This window comes from Papio anubis, chromosome 1 (genome assembly GCF_008728515.1).
Source record: "Papio anubis isolate 15944 chromosome 1, Panubis1.0, whole genome shotgun sequence".
Classification (NCBI taxonomy): Eukaryota; Metazoa; Chordata; class Mammalia; order Primates; family Cercopithecidae; genus Papio; species Papio anubis.
The window spans coordinates 49,825,485-49,844,886 of NC_044976.1; the positions used below are offsets into that span (position 1 = coordinate 49,825,485).

Sequence of the window (19,402 nt, forward strand, 5' to 3'; positions counted from 1 at the left end):
CATTTCCAATCTCTTCTCCTTATTGTAGCCAAACTAATAGCTCTAAGATTTGGATGTGATCATGACCCTTCTGGTTAAAATTCTTCAATGGCTTCCCATTGTCTTCTTCATTTAGACGACTGGGTGAAAGACTTAAGAAGCAGTAGGGGCAGACTGGGTGCGGTGGCTCACGCCTGTAATCCCAATGCTATGGGAGGCCGAGGCAGGCAGATCACGAGGTCAGGAGATGGAGACCATCCTGGCTAACACGGTGAAACCCCGTCTCTACTAAAAATGCAAAAAATTAGCCAGGCGTGGTGGCACGCATCTGTATTCCCAGCTACTCAGGAGGATGAGGCAGGAGAACAGCTTGAACTTGGGAGGCAGAGGTTGCAGTGAGCCGAGACTGCGCCACTGCACTTCAGCCTGGCCCACAGAGCGAGACTCAGTCTCAAAAAAAAAAAAAAAAAAAAAAATAGCAGGGGCAATATCTATTTTATACCACCCTTATCTATTTGAAGGATAACCTAGTAATCTGCCTTTTGTAATTGAAAGAATATTGTATAATCCATACGCGACTGTACTGTGTAAATAAAATCGAGTCTGTTAACTTTTCACTTTTAATACCTCTCAAACTTCTATTCTTATTATCCCTTCTACAGTCTTACTCTCTAATTCGTTTTCCACATTTCTAAAAGTTAATCACATCACTTCTTGCTCAAAATTCTTCAATGGCTGTTCACTGTAGTAGGATAAATCCCCCAAAGCTTTAAGATGAATCTAAATTTCTCACTTTCTGACCTAAAAGTGGTCATTTTTATCCAGGTGCACATGACAATCACCCATAGAATGTGTTTTTAAAATACATGTATCTGGCTCTATCCCAGAAACTAGTTCAGCAAGTTTGGGGAATCACCTATACTTTGATAAGCACCAGAGGTAATGCAGATGCCTACTAGGAGCGCCTCATCTCTTACCAATACCCTCTCCATCATCACAAGATATCCTTCAGAACTTCTCAAGATTCTGTGCTGCATGTATTCTTCCACCTTGTACCTATACTAATACTGTTTTCTCTGGCAGGAATGTATCCTCCTCTTCTTTGCTTAACCCTTTCTCACTTGTCAAAGCTCACTTGCAAAGCTTTTTCCAACAAAATCTTTATGAATCCCCTCCAAACTGTCCGATCTAAAAATTCTGTGCTTCCTTTAGCACAGCCCTCTAACACAGTGTTACACTACTACACTATACGCTGCTTGGAGGAAAGATTGAGGTCTCTTGTCTCTGTAGCTCTTATGTAATACAGCACTCTCGCACATAGTTGGTACTCTCCAAATAATTGGTAAATGAATGTCCTTAACACTATGTAATAAAAATTATTATAGTTTTGGGTGAGGTACTTAAAAAAAAGTTTTACTCTACGGAACAAGTGTTTTTAAAAACAGGCTCTATAAAAAATAAATTAGCTGGCTGGGCATGGTGGCTCATGCCTGTAATCCCTGCACTTTGGGAGGCCAAGGCAGGTGGGTCACTTGAGGTCAGGAATTCAAAACCAGGCTGGCCAACATGATGAAACCCCATCTCTACTTAAAATACAAAACATTAGCTGGGTGTGGTGGCATAAGACTGTAATCCCAGCTACTCAGGAGGCTGAGGCAGGAGAATCACTTGAACCCGAGAGGCGGAGGCTGCAGTAAGCCAAGATCACGCCACTGCACTCTAGCCTGGGCAACAAGAGCAAAACTCCGTCTCCAAAAAAAAAAAAAAAAAAAAAAAAAAACAGCTGAAGTTATCTTTTTATACTATACTAGTTAAAATGTACAATTGTTTGGATTAGGACTCACTCTCTGCCTCTAAAAAGGAAATCTCAATTGTTCTCACATGAGGCAAGGCCATGTATTTATATTAGATATAATGCCAATGAAACTTGGATCTGCACAAGGAAGTTGATTATGAAAGTTACGAAAGTATTAGACTCACTGGAGATTCCTGGTGTATGGGCTCAGACTCTAGGTTGCTCTGGCCTTCAGCATGTTCATTAAGGTTGGCTGTTTCACTGCTGCTGGTGCTGAGGCTGCAATAATCTGTAGCTCCATTTACAAGAATGCTGTGTGGGCTACTGCACCAATTTAACGTATTATTATGATTTTCCAAATCTTTCATTTCCATCAGTTTCATTTGCATCTGCCAACACAAAGCGGGAATACAGAACAGAATTTATTACTCAAAAGACATGTAACATAAAAATGCCCTCCTCCACTTCCTGACGGGCTAGGTGTGGCAGCTCTTGCCTATAATCTCAACACTTTGGGAAACTGAGGCAGGAGGACTGCTTCAGCCCAGGAGTTCAAGACCAGCCTGAGCAACACGGCGAAACCTCATTTCTACAAGAAATATAAAAATTAGCTGGGCACGGTGGAGTGCACCTGTAGTCCCAGTTACTCAGGAGGCTGAGAAGGGAGAATCACTTGAGCCCAGAGGTCAAGGCTGCAGTGAGCCATGATCATACCACTACACTCCAGAGTGACAGAATGAGACCCTGCCTCAAAAAAATAAATAAAATAAAAATGGTTATACCCATAGACTTGGTCTAGGATACATTTGTTTCCTTTAAGAAGAATCCTCTGGGAATGCTACATGACTTAGAGGAAGGATTCAGTAATTTCTGACAATAAGTATTCCTTTTTTAAAAGAAATTCAAAAAAAGGAAACGGTTTAAAGAATACCCATTCATCTGGCAGCATTCTCACTACAACTCTTTCAGGTTACCTGTTTATTGAGTACCTACATTAGGACAAGAACTGTGCTAAATGATAGGGATTTTTTAAAATGTGTAAGTTCCTGGACCAAAACCATCAGTCTGCTAGGAGAGACAGACATATAAGCAAATATGCAGGGAAAAATCTTATTACTGCTATAATAGAAATACAAAGTCCAACAAAAGCAGAATGCAGAAAATACCATAAAGAAATAAGAATTTAAGGTATATCTTGCATGATGAATGAGTAGGTAGGTACTCAGCTGCCAGATAACAGGGGGTAAGGAAGCACAAAAGTGAAGGACTTCATTCTGTAATAACTGAGCACACTGGACTGGATTTTAGAAGAACTGGATTTCAGATGTAGCCCTTTTCAAGGATATGTAACCATGAGAAAGTTACTTGAACTTCCTTGGCTTTAATTTTTTCAAATTCATAATGAAAGAAATGGACTCCATGATCTCTGTGTTTCTGTCTAATCATCCTTTTTTTTTTTTTTTAGTTTTTATTTTTTGAGACAGATTCTCACTCTGTTGCCCAGGGTGGAGTGCAGTGGTGTGATCTGAGCTCAATGCAACCTCAGCCTCCCAGGCTCAAGGGATTCTCGTGCCTCAGCCTCCCAAGCAGCTGGGATTACAGGCAGGTACCACCATGTCCAGCTAATTTTTGTATCTTTTAGTAGAAACAGAGTTTGGTCATGTTGGCAGGGATGGTCTCAAAATCCCGGCCTCAAGTGATCCGCTGCCTCACCCTCCCAAAGTGCTGAGATTACAGGCATGGGCCACAATGCCCAGCCCTAACTATCTCATCATTCATTAAAACATTAGTCTTCATGTAGGGAAACCTGGAAATAAAAAAGCAAAGGATCTATACATAAGACCAACTATAACACTGCACATTTATCTACAGAAGGAACAATTTCCTTAAGAAACAAGTTTCCAAATTAGTAAATGTGAATTCAAAATTAGAATCACAAAACAGAAGAAACTAGGTTATTGTTTATAAAATAAGCAACACTTATTGAGCATTTATATACCAAGCACCATGCTAAAATGTCTTACAGGCTTTGCCTCATTAATCCTCATAGTAGCCTTAAGGGGTAGGGTATTTATTAATCCTCCAATTTTGAAGATGAAGAATCTGATACTAAGGTGATTTAGCTAGTAAGTGGCAGACCAGTACTTAAACCTAGACCATCCAGCCACAAAGTCCACACTCTTAATCACTACTCCAATGATAATCATCAGATAGACATACAAGATGTATGATAGTTTCAATATACAACAGGTAACAACAACAACAAAAACCTATTGTATAAAATGACTGAAAAATGAACAGTAAACTAGGCAAGAGGTTGAAGGAGCAGAAGTTGGAAAGTATAACTGACTAAAGGATACAGAGGATCCATTTGAGTATATTTCTTGCTTTACAAAGACTTACTGAACTAATTTCCTGTTGTGAATCTTGTAGGTGCTGCTGAAGAGGTTCCAGTTGAGCCTTCCCTGACTCTACACTCTCCTCCAATTCTGCTGTTTCCTGCTGTAGACGGCTCAGCTCTTCTCTAGCTTTTGCCAATTCTTCTTCATAAGTGGAGATCTGTGATTCCTGACTAGTTAATTCAGCTTTCAGAGAAGAGATCTATAATGTGAAAGTGAATGAGAAGAAATAGGGATTAAAAGAAGAGATGTCACTGAAATGTTCCAAAATGCAATACATTTATTTGTTTAGTTTACTTTACTATTTTGGTGGGGTTTTTGTTTGTTTGTTTGTTTTTGACAGCAATAGCAAATAATTTATTTAATTTTTGAGAGAGAGAGAGTCTTGCTATGTTGCCCAGGCTGGATTCAAACTCCTGGGCTCAAGTGATCCTCCTGAGTAGGTGGGACTATAGGAGCATGCCCAGCCATACGTAGGCCTATTATGGTGTTTTATTGTTGTTGTTGTTTTATTTCTTTCAGACAGTCTCACTCTGTCACCCAGGCTGGAATGCAGTGGCACGATCACAGCTCACTTCAGGCTCAACTTTCCCAGGCTCAGGTGATCCTCTCACCTTAGCCTCTCAAGTAAGTGGGATTACAGATGTGGGCCACCACACCTGGCTTTCAAAAAAAAAATTTTTTTTTTTTGAGACGGAGTCTTGCTCTGTTGCCCAGGCTGGAGTGCAGTGGTGTGATCTCGGCTCACTGCAAGCTCCACCTCCCGGGTTCAAGCCATTCTCCTGGCTCAGCCTCCTGAGTAGCTGGGACTATAGGCGCCCGCCACCGCGCCCGGCTAATTTTTTGTAATTTTAGTAGAGACGGGTTTCACCGTGGTCTCGATCTCCTGACCTCATGATCTGCCCGCCTCGGCCTCCCAAGGTGCTGGGATTACAGGCATGAGCCACTGCGCCCAGCCACCTTTCATATTTTTTGTAGAGGTAGGATTTCTCCATGTTTCCCAGGCCGGTCTCCAACTCCTGGGCTCCAGCAATTTCCCCCGCCCCAGACTCCCAAACTGCTGGGATTACAGGTGTGAGCCACTGTGCCCGGCCAATTATGATGTTTTTTGATGTATGGTTTTCATAGAGAAGGCTAACTGGTGGAGGGATAGAGGAGAGTTGAAGGTATAGGTACATATTTTCTAACAAAAATTTGGAAAACCAGTTCATTAACTGCCCTATTTCCTCTAAAGAAGGCCTGTAATTTTTGTATGAACCTTGCTCCATCGCCCCCATGAACCCAAATGCTGACTAGATTGCCAACTACCACCACCAATAACAAAAAGTAGAGAATGTTTTCATCTTAAGCCAGGAAAAGCAACTAACGTATAGATGCAGGCAGCAGGAAATAGCCAGACATTACCAGTTGGGCCTCCTCAGCACATTTCTTTCTGACTTCCTTGAGTTGCTCCTCCAGCTGGGCTTTCTGCTCATCCAGTTCATCAAGGAGTTCCTGTACCTGCTGTTTCTGGGCCTGTAGTTTTTGCAGATTAGTATTCTCCCTTTGAACTTCATCTTGAAGATCCTAAAATCCAAGAAAATTAATATATTTATTTTCTTTGTGGGTAGGGGAGGGTTAAGTTAGTAATTTTAAATCTGCCTCAAGAAAGAATAAAGTCTTATTGAGTATATTGTGTTGATGAGACTAGGGTACTTAACAGCTTTAAATACAATCTTTACTTGAGGACATCTTTCTTAGAATCCAAATTTAGATATTCAATTTGCTAACTCAAATCTGTCCTTGGACGTGTGATGGGCTTTGCTAACATGTTGAAAATAGAACTCCTGGAATTTCCCCACAAATCTGTTTTAAGCTCAATCTTTCCCCTCTCAGATTCTCTGGTCAAAAAAACCCCACAAGGCATCTTCTTGGACTCTTTCTTTCACCTCTCATCTCTAATCTGTCAGCAAATCCTGTTGCAACCTTCTTTAAAATATATCCAGAAACTGACCACCTTTTCCAAACTTGGTCCAAGTCATTCTTATCTCTCTCTTGCCTTCTAATTGGTATTCCTACTTTCACTCATGCTACCTTTCAGTGAATTTCAGCACATCAGCTACCGTTAAAAACCTGTATCAGATCATGTCACTCCTCTACTCAAAACCCTGAATTGTAGCTGGGTGCAATGGCATATGCCTGTAGTCCCAGCTACTTGGAAGGCAGAAGTGTGAGGATTGCCTGAGTTCAGGAGTTCGAGGCTGCAGTGAATTCTGATCACGCCACTGCACTCTAGCTTAGGCAACAGAGCAAGATCCCATCTCTAAAAAAAATAATATTCAGCAAATGATGCCAGGCATACCCATATGGCAAAAAAAATTTCAAGTGAATCTCTAAATGACAGCAAACAGAAAAATTAATTATAGGTCAAGTGGGATGGTTCACGCTTGTAATCTCAGCACTTCGGGAGGCTGAGGCAGGAGGATTGCTTGAGCCCAGGAGTTTGAGATCAGCCTGGGCAACATAATGAGATCTGTCGCTACAAATATTTAAAAATTAGCCAGACATGGGCTGGATGCAGTGGCTCACTGCACAGCACTTTGGGAGGCCGAGGCAGGCGGATCATGTGAGGTCAGGAGTTCAAGACCAGCCTGACCAACATGGAGAAACCTCATCTCTACTAAAAATGAAAAAAAAAAAAAAATTAGCCTGGCGTCCAGGCGTGGTGGCACATGCCTATAATCCCAGCTACTTGGGAGGCTTGAGGCAGGAGAATCGCTTGAACCCAGGAGGCAGACGTTGCAGTGAGCCGAGATCATGCATTGCACTCCAGGCTGGGCAACAAGAGCAAAACTCCATCTCAAAAAAAAAAAAAAAAATTAGCTGGATGTGGTAGCACGTGCCGGTGGTCCCAGCTACTCGGGAGGCTGAGGTGGGAGGATCTCTTGAGCCCAGGAGGTCAAGGCTGCAGTAAGCTGTGATCATGCCATAGCATGCCCAGACTGGGCAACAAAGTGAGACACTGTCTCGAAAAAAAAAAAAAAAAAAAGGAAAAATTAATTCCAGGTAAATTATGGACCTGAATATAAAAGGCTAACTTTAAAATGTGTAGAAGAAATGCAGATCTCAGTGTAGGAAAAGATTTCTTAAAACAAAACAAAAAAGGATGAACCATTTTGAAAATGTTATATCATTTATTCATCCATGTACATACCAGACCTCATGTTTAATAACAAGAACTACAGAAATTTTTAAAAAGCCAGGCGCAGTGGCTCAGGGATTAGTATCTCCAAAGTATGTGTCAGCAGGAGGTGGGCAAAAATCTCAAAGAGGGTGAGGTAAAACTGAACACAAATTTCTAAAAGTAGTATCTATTCAAAAGTCCCAACAGTCATTCACCAGAATAAGAATCTAAGAACAGAAGAGAAACTTAAAAGTAAAAGGTCTCTGATTTACTGCATAGGTTACACAAGATAGCACCATCATGATAATAGCCAACACTTTAAATGTTACTTACAATGTGCTAGGTTCTGTTCTAGGCTCTTCAAATATACTAACTTATTTATAGTCTATATGACAGATCTATCAATTAGGTACTAATATCATTCATATTTTACAGATGAGAAAACTGAAGCACTGATATGTAGGTAACTTGTCCAAAGTTAAAAATAGTAAGCTATGGATTCAAACTGGGTTCTGACTCTACAGCCTGAGCTCTTAACCATCATGTGATATACTATCTGCAGACTAAATGTCTCACATGTGTGTCACTATTTTTCAAATATATGGAGATGTTTCTGTGATTAAATAGAACACTGAACAATGCTTTCAATAATTGCTTTTTATCTTATATTTTCTTAACCAACTGGTTAGTCTAAAAATATGTTGCTTTCTTTAAAAAATTCCTTTAGAGCCCAGGCAGAGCAGGCAGACAAGAAGGGAAACTCAAAGGCAGCAGCTGAATGGATGATACTTGAGGAATTCGGATGATGTTTGGTAAGTGTCATCAACTCTGCAAAGAAAGGCAGAAAGTGACCCTTGTGTCATGAATTGCTAACTCTTGCACAAAGGACTGATAAATGGAACTGTACAGAAAATTTAAGATGCAGGGATACTTGATTTCTGAAAGAAAACACAATTTCTGTATTTTAATTCAGTCCTTATTTTAAGAGACCTGAAATTATAATATTGAAGGAGAAGAAATTTTAAATGAGGAAATAAGTACATTTGAAATCTTAGTTAAATCTGCTTATGCCCCTTCTAAATTGAATTTTTCTTTACTGTATTATATAGATTTTTGATTTGCCTAGGTTTCTTAAGAATCAGATGTTCTCTCATTAACCCGTCAGGAAACAAAAGATTCTGGAGAGGATGTGGACAAATAGGGACGCTTTTACACTATTAGTGGGAGTGTAAATTAGTTCAACCATTGTGAAAGACAGTGTGGCGATTCCTCAAGGATCTAGAACTAGAAATATCATTTGACCCAGCTATCCCATTACTGGGTATATACCCAAAGGATTATAAATCACTCTACTATAAAGACACATGCACACGTATGTTTACTGCAGCACTATTTACAATAGCAAAGACTTGGAACCAACCCAAATGCCCATCAATGATAGACTAGATAAAGGAAATGTGGCACATATATACCATGGAATACTATGCAGCCATAAAAAATAATGAGTTCATGTCCTTTGCAGGGACATGGATGAAGCTGGAAACCATCATTCTCAGCAAACTAACACATGAAAAGAAAACCAAACACCGCATGTTCTCACTCATAAGTGGGAGTTGAACTATGAGAACTAATGGACACAGGGAGGGGAACATCACACACCAGGGCCTGTTGGGAGGTGGGGGACAAGGGGAGGCAGAGCATTAGGACAAATACCTAATGCATGCAGGCCTTAAAACTTAGATGACGGGTTGATGGGTGCAGCCAACCACCATGGCACATGTATACCTATGTAACAAACCTGTATGTTCCACACATGTACCCCAGAACTTAAAGTATAATAATATTAAAAAAGAATTAGATGTTCTCTTTCTGATTCCTTTGACAAAAATGTTTATAGATTATTTACTATAATTTATTTTTAAAATTCCTTTGAAAACGCCAACACAATAGATGATCATGAAAGACTTTCCAATGCTAACATTCCGTGAGTCTGTGTGATCATAGTTTCAAACTGGTGAACTCCTTTAGTACTTTATCATTAATTTACCAGCATGCCTAATTTTTTTCATGTCTAAATTTTTAACCTTGCCTACACTGTTAAGTAATCCATACCATATAGAGATATGGCTTTAGATATGCACATGGCATTGGCTCTGAATAAACCCATGCCAAAAGAGAAAAATGACTTCAATTTCTCTATCACCCAGTCTAGTAACTTCAGATTCATCTTTGATTTTCTCCATTCATACATGTCCTATAGATTCTACCTTAAAATCTCTGTTTAAGCTGTTTACCAAATTAGTTTAGCTTTCATCGTTCCTTCCTTGATATACAAAACTGGGTTTTCTCCCTTTGTTTCTTCCTATTCCTGATGTCCAACTTGCTTAAAAAATAACTCACTGCCTATAATCCCAGCACTTTGGGAGGCCGAGGCAGGCAGATCACGAGGTCAGGAGATCGAGACCATCCTGGCTAACATGGTGAAACCCCGTCTCTACTAAAAATACAAAAAATTAGCCGGGCGTGGTGGTAGGGCGGCCTGTAGTCCCAGCTACTTGGGAGGCTGAGGCAGGAGAACCCGGGAGGTGGAGCTTGCAGTGAGCTGAGATTGCACCACTGCACTCCAGCCTGGGCGACAGAGCAAGACTCTGTCTCAAAAAACAAAACAAAAAAAAAACAAAAAACAACAACAACAACAAAAAACACCTCACTGCAAAGGAGTTTTCTCTAGTCACTGTTACTTTAAAAACATGTGATGTTCCCTCTTATCTACAGGATCAAGTAAAACTTGCTGCAAGACATATTAAAACTTTCAGTTCTGGGTTCTACCTTCTTTTCCTCTCATATTCACCTGTGACCCAGCCTCAGAAGACCCTATTCTTTCTCCAACAGACAACATATTTCAATGACCTTATGCCTTTCCACAACCCATAACCTCTGTCTTCAATGTCCTTCCACACCATAGGTACCTGGAAACCCACTACTGATTCTTCAGAATCCAGCCAAATTTACTCTCCTCCGACTCATCTTGGGCTTCCTTCACCTGTGCTCAAACTCTACTGTTTGTTCCTAACCTCTGCTGTCACACTTAATATACTGTAATCATGGCTACCTCTAAATTACAAACTTCTAAAGGACAGTGTCTATGCTTCATCTTTCTTTGATTATCCAAAATCTTGTACAATGCCTGGCACATTCCAGGGGATTAAGCAATGACTGTAACTATCATAGGATTTTAGTATGTGGGAGAAACTAATGGGAAACATACATGAGACTGACAGAAAGAAAAGACTTACATTCTTTTTACATAATATGAAACACTTCACTATGTATTTAAACTATAGTTATTCATTAATACCCCAAACTGACCTATGACAAATGCTTTTTAAAAATTTTTAAAATCATATCTACACTTCTAAACTGATTCATTATTTTTATAATCTATAGACCAAGGCTGATCTGATATTTAAGACTTTCATTATTTGGAAATAATCATTACTGCTTTAACATGTCACTATGGCACATACCTTTATTTTTCTAAGACAGGGTCTTGCTCTGTCACCCAGGCTAGAATGCAGTGGTATAATCATGGCTCACTGTAGCTTCAACCTCCCGGGCTCAAGTAATCTTCCCACCTCAGCCTCCCAAGCAGCTGGAGCTGCAGGCATGCACCACCACACCTGGCTAATTTTTAAATTTTTTTGTAGAGATGGGGTTTTACCATGTTGCCCAGGGTGGTCTCAAACTCCTAGGCTCAAATGATCTGTTCACCTCGGCCTCCCAAGATGCTGGGATTACAAGCATAAGCCACTGTGCTTGGTCTAGTTCAGCTATAAAGTATTTTAAAAGAAGGTTACCTGCAGATCTAAAGTAATTTTGTTAGTTTGAAAATATAATCTATTGAGCCGGGCAAAGTGGCTCATGCCTGTAATCCCAGCACTTTGGGAGGCTGAAGTGGGTAGATGACCTGAGGTCAGGAGTTCGAGACCAGCCTGGCCAACACAGTGAAACCCCATCTCTACTAAAAACACAAAAAATCAGCTGGGCGTGGTGGTGGCCACCTGTAACTCCCGCTACTAGGGAGACTGAGGCAGGAGAATCACTTGAACCCGGGAGGCAGAAGTTGCAGCAGTGAGCTGAGATGGCGCCATTGCACACCAGCCTGGGAAGCAAGATTAAAACTCCATCTCAAAAAAAAAAAAAAAAAAAAAAAAAAAAGAAAGAAAGAAAGAAAGAAAATACAATCTATTATAAATTCCTTACTTTGTTCATAAAGTTATTATACAGGTTTATATAACAATATGCTGGTCCCAAAAGCATGTTTTAAATCCTAGAGGGAAAAAAGTTTTTTTCTTTCCCTTTAACTAAATATGTTCGAGTGGGATTAGGAAAAATATGTTATCTATCCCCATCAGTAAATACTGTAGTCATATTCCCCACCCTCCCCCATACACCAAAGAAAAATCTTCTTTATCTACTTCATGTCTCTAATAATATCTTTAAAGCCAGATGTAATTTTGATGTCTTTTATTGTAAATCCAGGGACAAAAAATGCAATTTATCTTAAAAGGGTCACATAATATAAGAAAATGTCTAGGACATGATACTAAGCTTTAAAAGCTGAATACAAAGGCATATACGATATGATCACAAATTAATACAAAGAAATTTATACATATTTGTAGAAAATACAGCAAAATGTTACCAATAGCTCTCTCTAGAAAGGCCTTTTACATCTTTTTCATACTTTTCTTCATTTTACAAATTTACCATGAATCCATGTTACTTTTATAATCAGAAAATGTCAAGTTTGCTGTTTTTTAAGTATCACATTGCTACCAATATAAAATATAAAAATACCAATATAAAAATATTCTGATGTGACTGAATTTTTATGTAAGAACTACCAATAATAGAATCAATGCTGGTTTCCTTTAATATTTTTAGTGAGCCACTTAAACACAACCTCAAAAGACAGGCTTATGTAAGAGGAAGGCAAATAAACAAACCAATATAATATTTACTTCTTCCTGCCCTTTCTCTCCCAAAGAGCAAACACATTCATTCAAATTTCCCAGTCCCACTCCCTTATTTCTTAGCTGCAGTAAAAATCTACATAGTAATACAAAACTATAGGACTTAAAGGAAAGGCTCCTGAGGAAATACCTAACATTAGTGAGAAACTTCAAGCTGGATAGATGTCCATATTAAAATTCATTATAATTAATGTCTCTCTATGTCTATTTCTAAATATGAAAAAAGGTCTATAAAAATTCCAGGCCAGGCACGGTGGCTCACTCCTGCAAACCCAGCACTTTGGGAGGCTGAGGCAGGAAGATCATCTGAGGTCAGAAGTTTGAGACCAGCCTGGCCAAATGGAAAAACCCCATCTCTACTATAAATACAAAATTAGCTAGGCATGGTGGCAGATGCCTGTAATCCCAGCTACTTGGAAGGCTGAGGCAGGAGAATCGCTTGAACTTGGGAGGCAGAGGTTGCGGTGAGTCGAGATTGTGCCATTGCACTCCAGCCTGGGCAACGGGAGCGAAACTCTGCCTCAAAAAAAAAAAAAAAAAAAATTCCAACACTAAACTACATACAAAAAGGTCTTCCTTTCCAGTATACAGAATTAAAATTATTAAACTGCACAAAATCAAAATGAACTCATGCAAATATACATGCTAATAACAAGTTTCACTGGAAAATTATTTGTAAGGCTACCACCATTGCAATGCAATTTCAATATCAATATCAGCATCTAGATATACTTAGCTACTTTATTTTGGTACAGATAGCTTATCCTGAGACTAAATTAAGGCAACAGATGTACCTCTCTCTCTCTCTCTTCCTGCTCCCTCCTCCCCCGCCATGCCCTTAACTAGAGCAGTGGAAGGTGCTCCTAACAAACAGTGTCTTCTGCTGAACTTGGGTAATTTTCTCTTTCCCAAATGTGGCCCTTAGGAACATCCTTTCCTGGGTCTGTGCACAGGCTCAGCACTATCGAATGCCATTCCCTCTAGTGAATGACAGAAGACATTTGCAGAAGCTTTCCTAGTTCTGCTCTATTCCTCTGATCATGGTCTACTTGCCTACTAGTGCCATCAATGGCAAAAGAAAGGAAGATAGCAGCAGTTGGAGCATGGCAAGGATGAAGTGAACAAGACTAGAGCAATATAGTGCCAAGGTTTATTTTAGAAAAATACCAAAGCAAGCCATATCTGAGGTTACTCATCCAGAAATTAAAGGATATTTGAGCTGGCAATCTTGGCTTTACTTAAAAAGAAATTTCAAGGAAAATGTCCTGTTTTCTAGAAATCACTGAAGTTACTGAAAATGGCAAATTATCTGCTATCCCTCTATCCCCCATGAAGTGCTATGGGGTAGTGGAAATAAAATTTAAGCAAGTACCTAAGAATTTTAGACATATGAAAAAATAAAACTTTCATTTTAGCAACTCAAGTCAGATGTACAACTGATGAAGTTACTTTAAAAGTTATTTGAAAAGTTAAACCTTTTAACTCTATTTTATATGAAACAGACACAAACATATATTAATAGTTCATATCAATATCAGTAATATATTTTATATATTATACATAATTATATAATTATTTATTTTTTTAAAAGAAAACTTCTATAAACTAACCTACAACTAGAAATAATCAGACATACTATTTTATCTGATGGAAGTTTTAGGACTATTCTTAATATTAAAAATGTATCAACTGTAGAACAAGATGTTTAAGTCAACGAACAGAAAGGAAGCCTAATAAAGTAGGGTGGGTGTTAGAAAACCCCATTAACAGATGCCTTTATTTCTCAATCATATGCTTCCCAGTATGTTCTAAAGAGCATTATGGCCAGAAAAAGAATGCTGAGATCATGTATCTAATTTTATTTCTATCTAAGATAAGTTATCCCTCTTCATCTAAGAAAAAAACTAAGTGAATTAAAACAAAAAAACATGGACAAGTACTCTGACTTACTGAATCTTTACTTATGATGAAATATAAATAATAAGGAGCTTCTTTTACCTGAGGGTAGTATGAACAATATGAAGAAGTCTGACTTTTCATGATAACTACTGTGCGCTCAATCTTTTCTACCTATGGGTTCTAGTTGTATTGTCTTGTTTTAAATTGTATGCATAAAATCAAAGTTTATTCACTTCTATCGTGAACAGCTTCCTCAAATTTACCTCCATCTAACAATATATTGCCAAATATAATGAAAAATATGATCCAAGGTACAATTTCTAAGCTCAAGGAGCTCACAATATATAGGAAGGAAGATATTGGAATCTATACACATCACATCAAGCTAACACTACCAGGTAACATATGGTTCATGTCATATATAAGTGGATACATATTCCTCTGGGAGTTCTAACACAGGAAAGACTGGTGTGGACCAAGAGACAGAGAAGGGAAAGTTTAAAACAAGTGGTGGGATATGAGCTGGGCTTTAAGGCATGGGTGGAATTCATATAAGCAGGGAAGTAGAGAACATTCCGGACTATAACAACAAAAGGCATAAAAGTGGGAATAAGAAGGAGAATATATAAGGCGCAGAGTACAGAGTCAGTCAGTCAAAAAAAGAGGAGGGTTTGTATTTCATTTTTTTCTCTGTCTCCAATAACTCCTGAGACATGACATCCTCCCATCATTAACAGTGGCAGTGGGCAACAGTAAAGATTCCCACATCTGAAAGTCATCATACTAAATTGTTTTAGGAGGAAAAGCAAGAGCGAATGGAGTGAGCACTTCTGATATGACTTTAAGATTTTAGATATTAGGTGATACAGGTGGCAGTAGTGAGAAAGAAAAATAAGTAAGTTCAAACCAGAAGCCAAGTTTTTTCAATAAGATTCATTTTAGACATACTAATTTTCAAATGATAAATATCAAAATGGTTAACTGGAGATGTGGGACTGGCACTCAGGAGAGTTGAGAGCTTGATAAACATTTGGGTGTTATCAGTATACAGATGACAGGGGTTATGGAGAAGGAAAGCAAGGACACACATAAACACACACAGAGTCTGTCTGTCCATCTGTCTCTGGCAAAGTCAATGGAAGCAAAGGTTCAGAGGTAGGAGGATATCTAGAAAAATACAACCCAAGAAAGCAGTAACTAATACAAGGACCAACAGATTTGGCCTTAACATTACTCTAGGCCCTGGGGAGAAAATGCACAGTGTGGTATGGGCAAGCAGCAGACTGTAAAGGGTCGCTACAAAGATAGGAAGGTGGGGAAAATGGCCACACAAAGCAATAAAAGTAGAGAAAAATAAGTTGGTAGTTAAGGTGGCAGCAATAGCCATGAAAGGGGTATTTTCAAATTGAAGAATCCTATGTCCAAGAGGCCTATGTGAAGATGGATATCAGAGAAGAAAGAGCTTAAAGATGAAGAGAAGGTAATAAAGAGATGATTGTAGGGTGCGGAATAATACAGCTACTAAGAACATTTACTGAACACTTTCCAGGTGCCAATCACTCTGTGAGGCACTTTACTGCACTATCTCATTTTATTCTTACATCAGCTCTTAGTGTTTGTTATTTTTATTATCCCATGTTACAGATGAGGAAACCAAAGTGTAGAATGGTTAAATTACTTAAGATCACAAACCTAGGAAGTGGCAGAGCTAGGAACTGAATTCAAGTTTGTTTGACATCAAATTGTTGCTATAAAGTTCTATTCAAAACTGAAGAAACCAGGCATATGAGAGTGAATCTCTAAAATATTTGTTGACTAGCCAGAAGAAAAATATTTTTAATAAGATCATATGTAGGCAATTCTTTAAGGTAGGAAGAATGTGAGTCTACCTTCTCCCCTTACAAAAAACAAAACAAAAAATACACACCCAAACCTTAGACATTTGGGATAAAATGGCTTTTCACAATGTTTCCCCCTTGGAATTGGATCACTTTGGGCCTAATTTGTCCACAGAACTCGGTAAACTGGTAGTATATCTCATAAAAGCTAACAGTGATCATCTCATGAAATAAAATGTGAAGTCATCTTCAAGAAAAAAATCCTGAACTGAAAGTTTTCAAGGCAGTAATTAACAGAAATACAGACAGGAAACAAAAATTCAGAAATTAATTACACAGCAGACTTTCTACTCTAACTGAATTAGAGAGACTACATAAACACAAAACAAAAGAAAATTAAAACTTTTTGGCCGGGCGCGGTGGCTCACGCCTGTAATCCAAGCACTTTGGGAGGCCGAGGCGGGCGGATCACGAGGTCAGGAGATCGAGACCATCCTGGCTAACATGGTGAAACCCCGTCTCTACTAAAAATGCAAAAAATTAGCCGGGCGAGGCGGCGGGCGCCTGTAGTCCCAGCTACTCGGGAGGCTGAGGCAGGAGAATGGCGTGAACCCGGGAGGCGGAGCTTGCAGTGAGCCGAGATCGCGCCACTGCACTCCAGCCTGGGCGACTAAGCGAGACTCTGTCTCAAAAAAAAAAAAAAAAAACAACAAAAAAAAAACAAAAAAAAAAAACTTTTGGCTTCAAAAGTTTGATTTCTGTGTTTGAGATATGAGCTCATATTATCACTGTGACTTTATTAAAATGGAGAAAAGCAAGAACACTCAAAAACCCAAGTGTGGCAGGTACTGATAAGTCAAAATTCCCTTACTTCTCCTTCCTGATGTCTTCATTTTGACATTTCTCATTAGCACCGCCATTAGAAAGTAGGGTCAGAAAGAAGCAGTGAAATACACTCTCTTTGATTCTGCCATTTATTAATAGCTCCAGTGAGTTGCCTTTTGCCAGGGAAATTAGAAAGTAAGTTTTGAGAGCTGGAGTTATTTACAGACTTTAATTATCCATATAGTTTCCAGTCTACACCTCAGTACCAATGGGTAAATCAGTTACCTCAAAAAAGGTAATGAATCTACTTGTTACCACCTACGATAAGTTTTGCTTCAGAAAATTGAAAATGATCACTACTATGAAGAGTTTTAATTACTTGTAGATGTCAATTATCCACATCATTCTTAGTCTAGTGCCTCATTACCATGCATAACATAGATACCTGTAGTGGGATGGAATAAATAATGAATCTACTAACCCCAATCTTTAATTAATCCACTATATTTTTCAATGAATTTGTTTTCAATGATTACTAGTTGGTCTTTACTTCCCATGGCCCAAGATGCCTTACTTATACTTAGAGCACTCTATGTGGAAAAATTCAACCATTTCATCTTCTTGTGCCAATCACACATTCTGGATTTTGCAAAGCTTAAGGTTAGACATACACCTTACCACTGCCACTAAGTAAGAAGGGCAAGCAAATCATGGAGAAATTCTGATGGACAACAAAACTTCTATAATTATAAAAAACCAAATATTCAAGGATAGCCTATTTAAACTGAAGGAAACAATGTAAATTTCAGCAGTCTTCTAAACTGGATATTTAAATTCACATCCTCAAAAAACGCAGTAGGGAAAAACCAACAGGTAAACATACTCAACAAAATGCTGTCTATTACAAGAACCTGTGTACTTTACAGCAGTAACTGGCTAAATTTAGAAGCTGTCCAAGATTGTATCAATAGCTACATCTATTTCTTCGAATTATGAAAACTTGAATAGATTATTTTATCTTCCATTTTACACTATTTTTAGTAATAACTGCTTAAAATGTGTGGCTCTTTTGCATTTCCTAAGAAGCTCAAAAACTGCACAAAGTAATGTAATTCAGATAACATACCCTCTTATGCCCACCTAACCTCACTACCAGAAAGAGAATTACATTGAAGATGAACTCTTAACTTGCACTGCCTTTAGGAAAATTCAAGTAAATATAATAAATGTAGTCACCTAATCAGAGAATCAACTTCCGACAAGTCCCTCTGGTTTCTTCCTCAACTCTTCAGTAAATCATTCTCCCCGCCCTAGCACAGTCCACCAGACAGACAATCTCTAATGAATGTCCTGCATCAAAACAAAACAATGGACCTAACAATTTAGAGTTTTTCCCTACTTAAAACTATTAGGAAAAGCAGGAAAATCCAACATACAAGCAACACATTAAGAAATGCCCACCCAAGAGTTCTTACTAGCAACTGCTACCAGTGCTTCTATATCCAATCTCCTCTATGTGCCAGTTCAGCATTCAGGAAACAGTACCCCAATAACATGGCCACATGCATTGCTTACTGCTCTAAGTGAGGCACTGCCCAGTTTTCTCTATTTCTAAGGTTAGAAACACTGCTACCCCCTTATTTTTATCATTTCCCAAACAAAAACGGAGGTTTTATCATCCTTTCTCTTTGTAAAATGAAACTATTTAACACAACACCTAATGAAAATGAATTAAAGCTCTTTATGCCAAAGTTTAAGATATGCTGGTTACTAAGCTACTCATAAAATACTACTTTAAATTGTTCTATATCATCTCCCACCCTACCAGTATTATGAGAAACAGTTCTTTAACACACTAGATCTCCTAGCTAACAAAAATTTCACATGCATGAAAAAGCATTTTGGTTTTTGATGATGAGGAGGAGGAGGAGGAGGAGGAGGAGGAGATAATGGTCTCACTCTAATTTTACTGGTGCAAAAATATTAACATTGTAAGTCATGCAAACTTACACCTTTAATGATATAATATGCAGGTAAGTACCATTTAAAAAATACTTTCAAAACCAGAAATCTATGCTGAAAAATACTGCTTTCTCATTGCAGTATAATCTTTGCAGGCCAGAATTCCAAGCCAGAACAATCATCTTGGAAAAGATAAACATTTATATAATATAAACACGTTAAGCATTCCTTTGACCTAATACAACATCCAGCAAATAGTAAATAACCATATACATTTAAAATGAATAGTCCTAAATCAGAAGTGGAACACTAAATTTTATGGTCACTTACTTGAACCTCGCTTGTCCTTTGTTTAATAGTATCTTCTTTCTCCTTAAGGTCCTGTTCCACATTATTCTTTTCCCTAGAAGACCAGCAAACAATGCAAGAATATTTTAGAACATCAGCTACAGCTGGTATGGTTATCCATCCTCCTAATCCTGAATCGTTTTTTAAATACATAGTGA

At 38.5% G+C, this 19,402-nt stretch overlaps 1 protein-coding gene across 6 annotated transcripts in view; it reads right to left on the minus strand.

The window, feature by feature from the left end:
• The window catches only part of EPS15 (epidermal growth factor receptor pathway substrate 15), a 162,125-nt gene that overhangs the window by 36,424 nt on the left and 106,299 nt on the right, over positions 1 to 19,402 (minus strand). For 5 of the 6 annotated variants that reach the window (XM_021941474.2, XM_021941493.2, XM_021941482.2 and 2 more), the window contains 4 exons: positions 19,227 to 19,299; positions 5,578 to 5,739; positions 4,178 to 4,375; positions 1,960 to 2,163 (listed from right to left, as the gene is read on the minus strand). In XM_021941474.2, coding sequence (XP_021797166.1) covers positions 1,960 to 2,163; positions 4,178 to 4,375; positions 5,578 to 5,739; positions 19,227 to 19,299 — 637 coding nt within the window. The remainder of the gene's footprint in view (positions 1 to 1,959; positions 2,164 to 4,177; positions 4,376 to 5,577; positions 5,740 to 19,226; positions 19,300 to 19,402) is intronic. The other variant, XM_021941483.2, reaches the window with a different exon arrangement.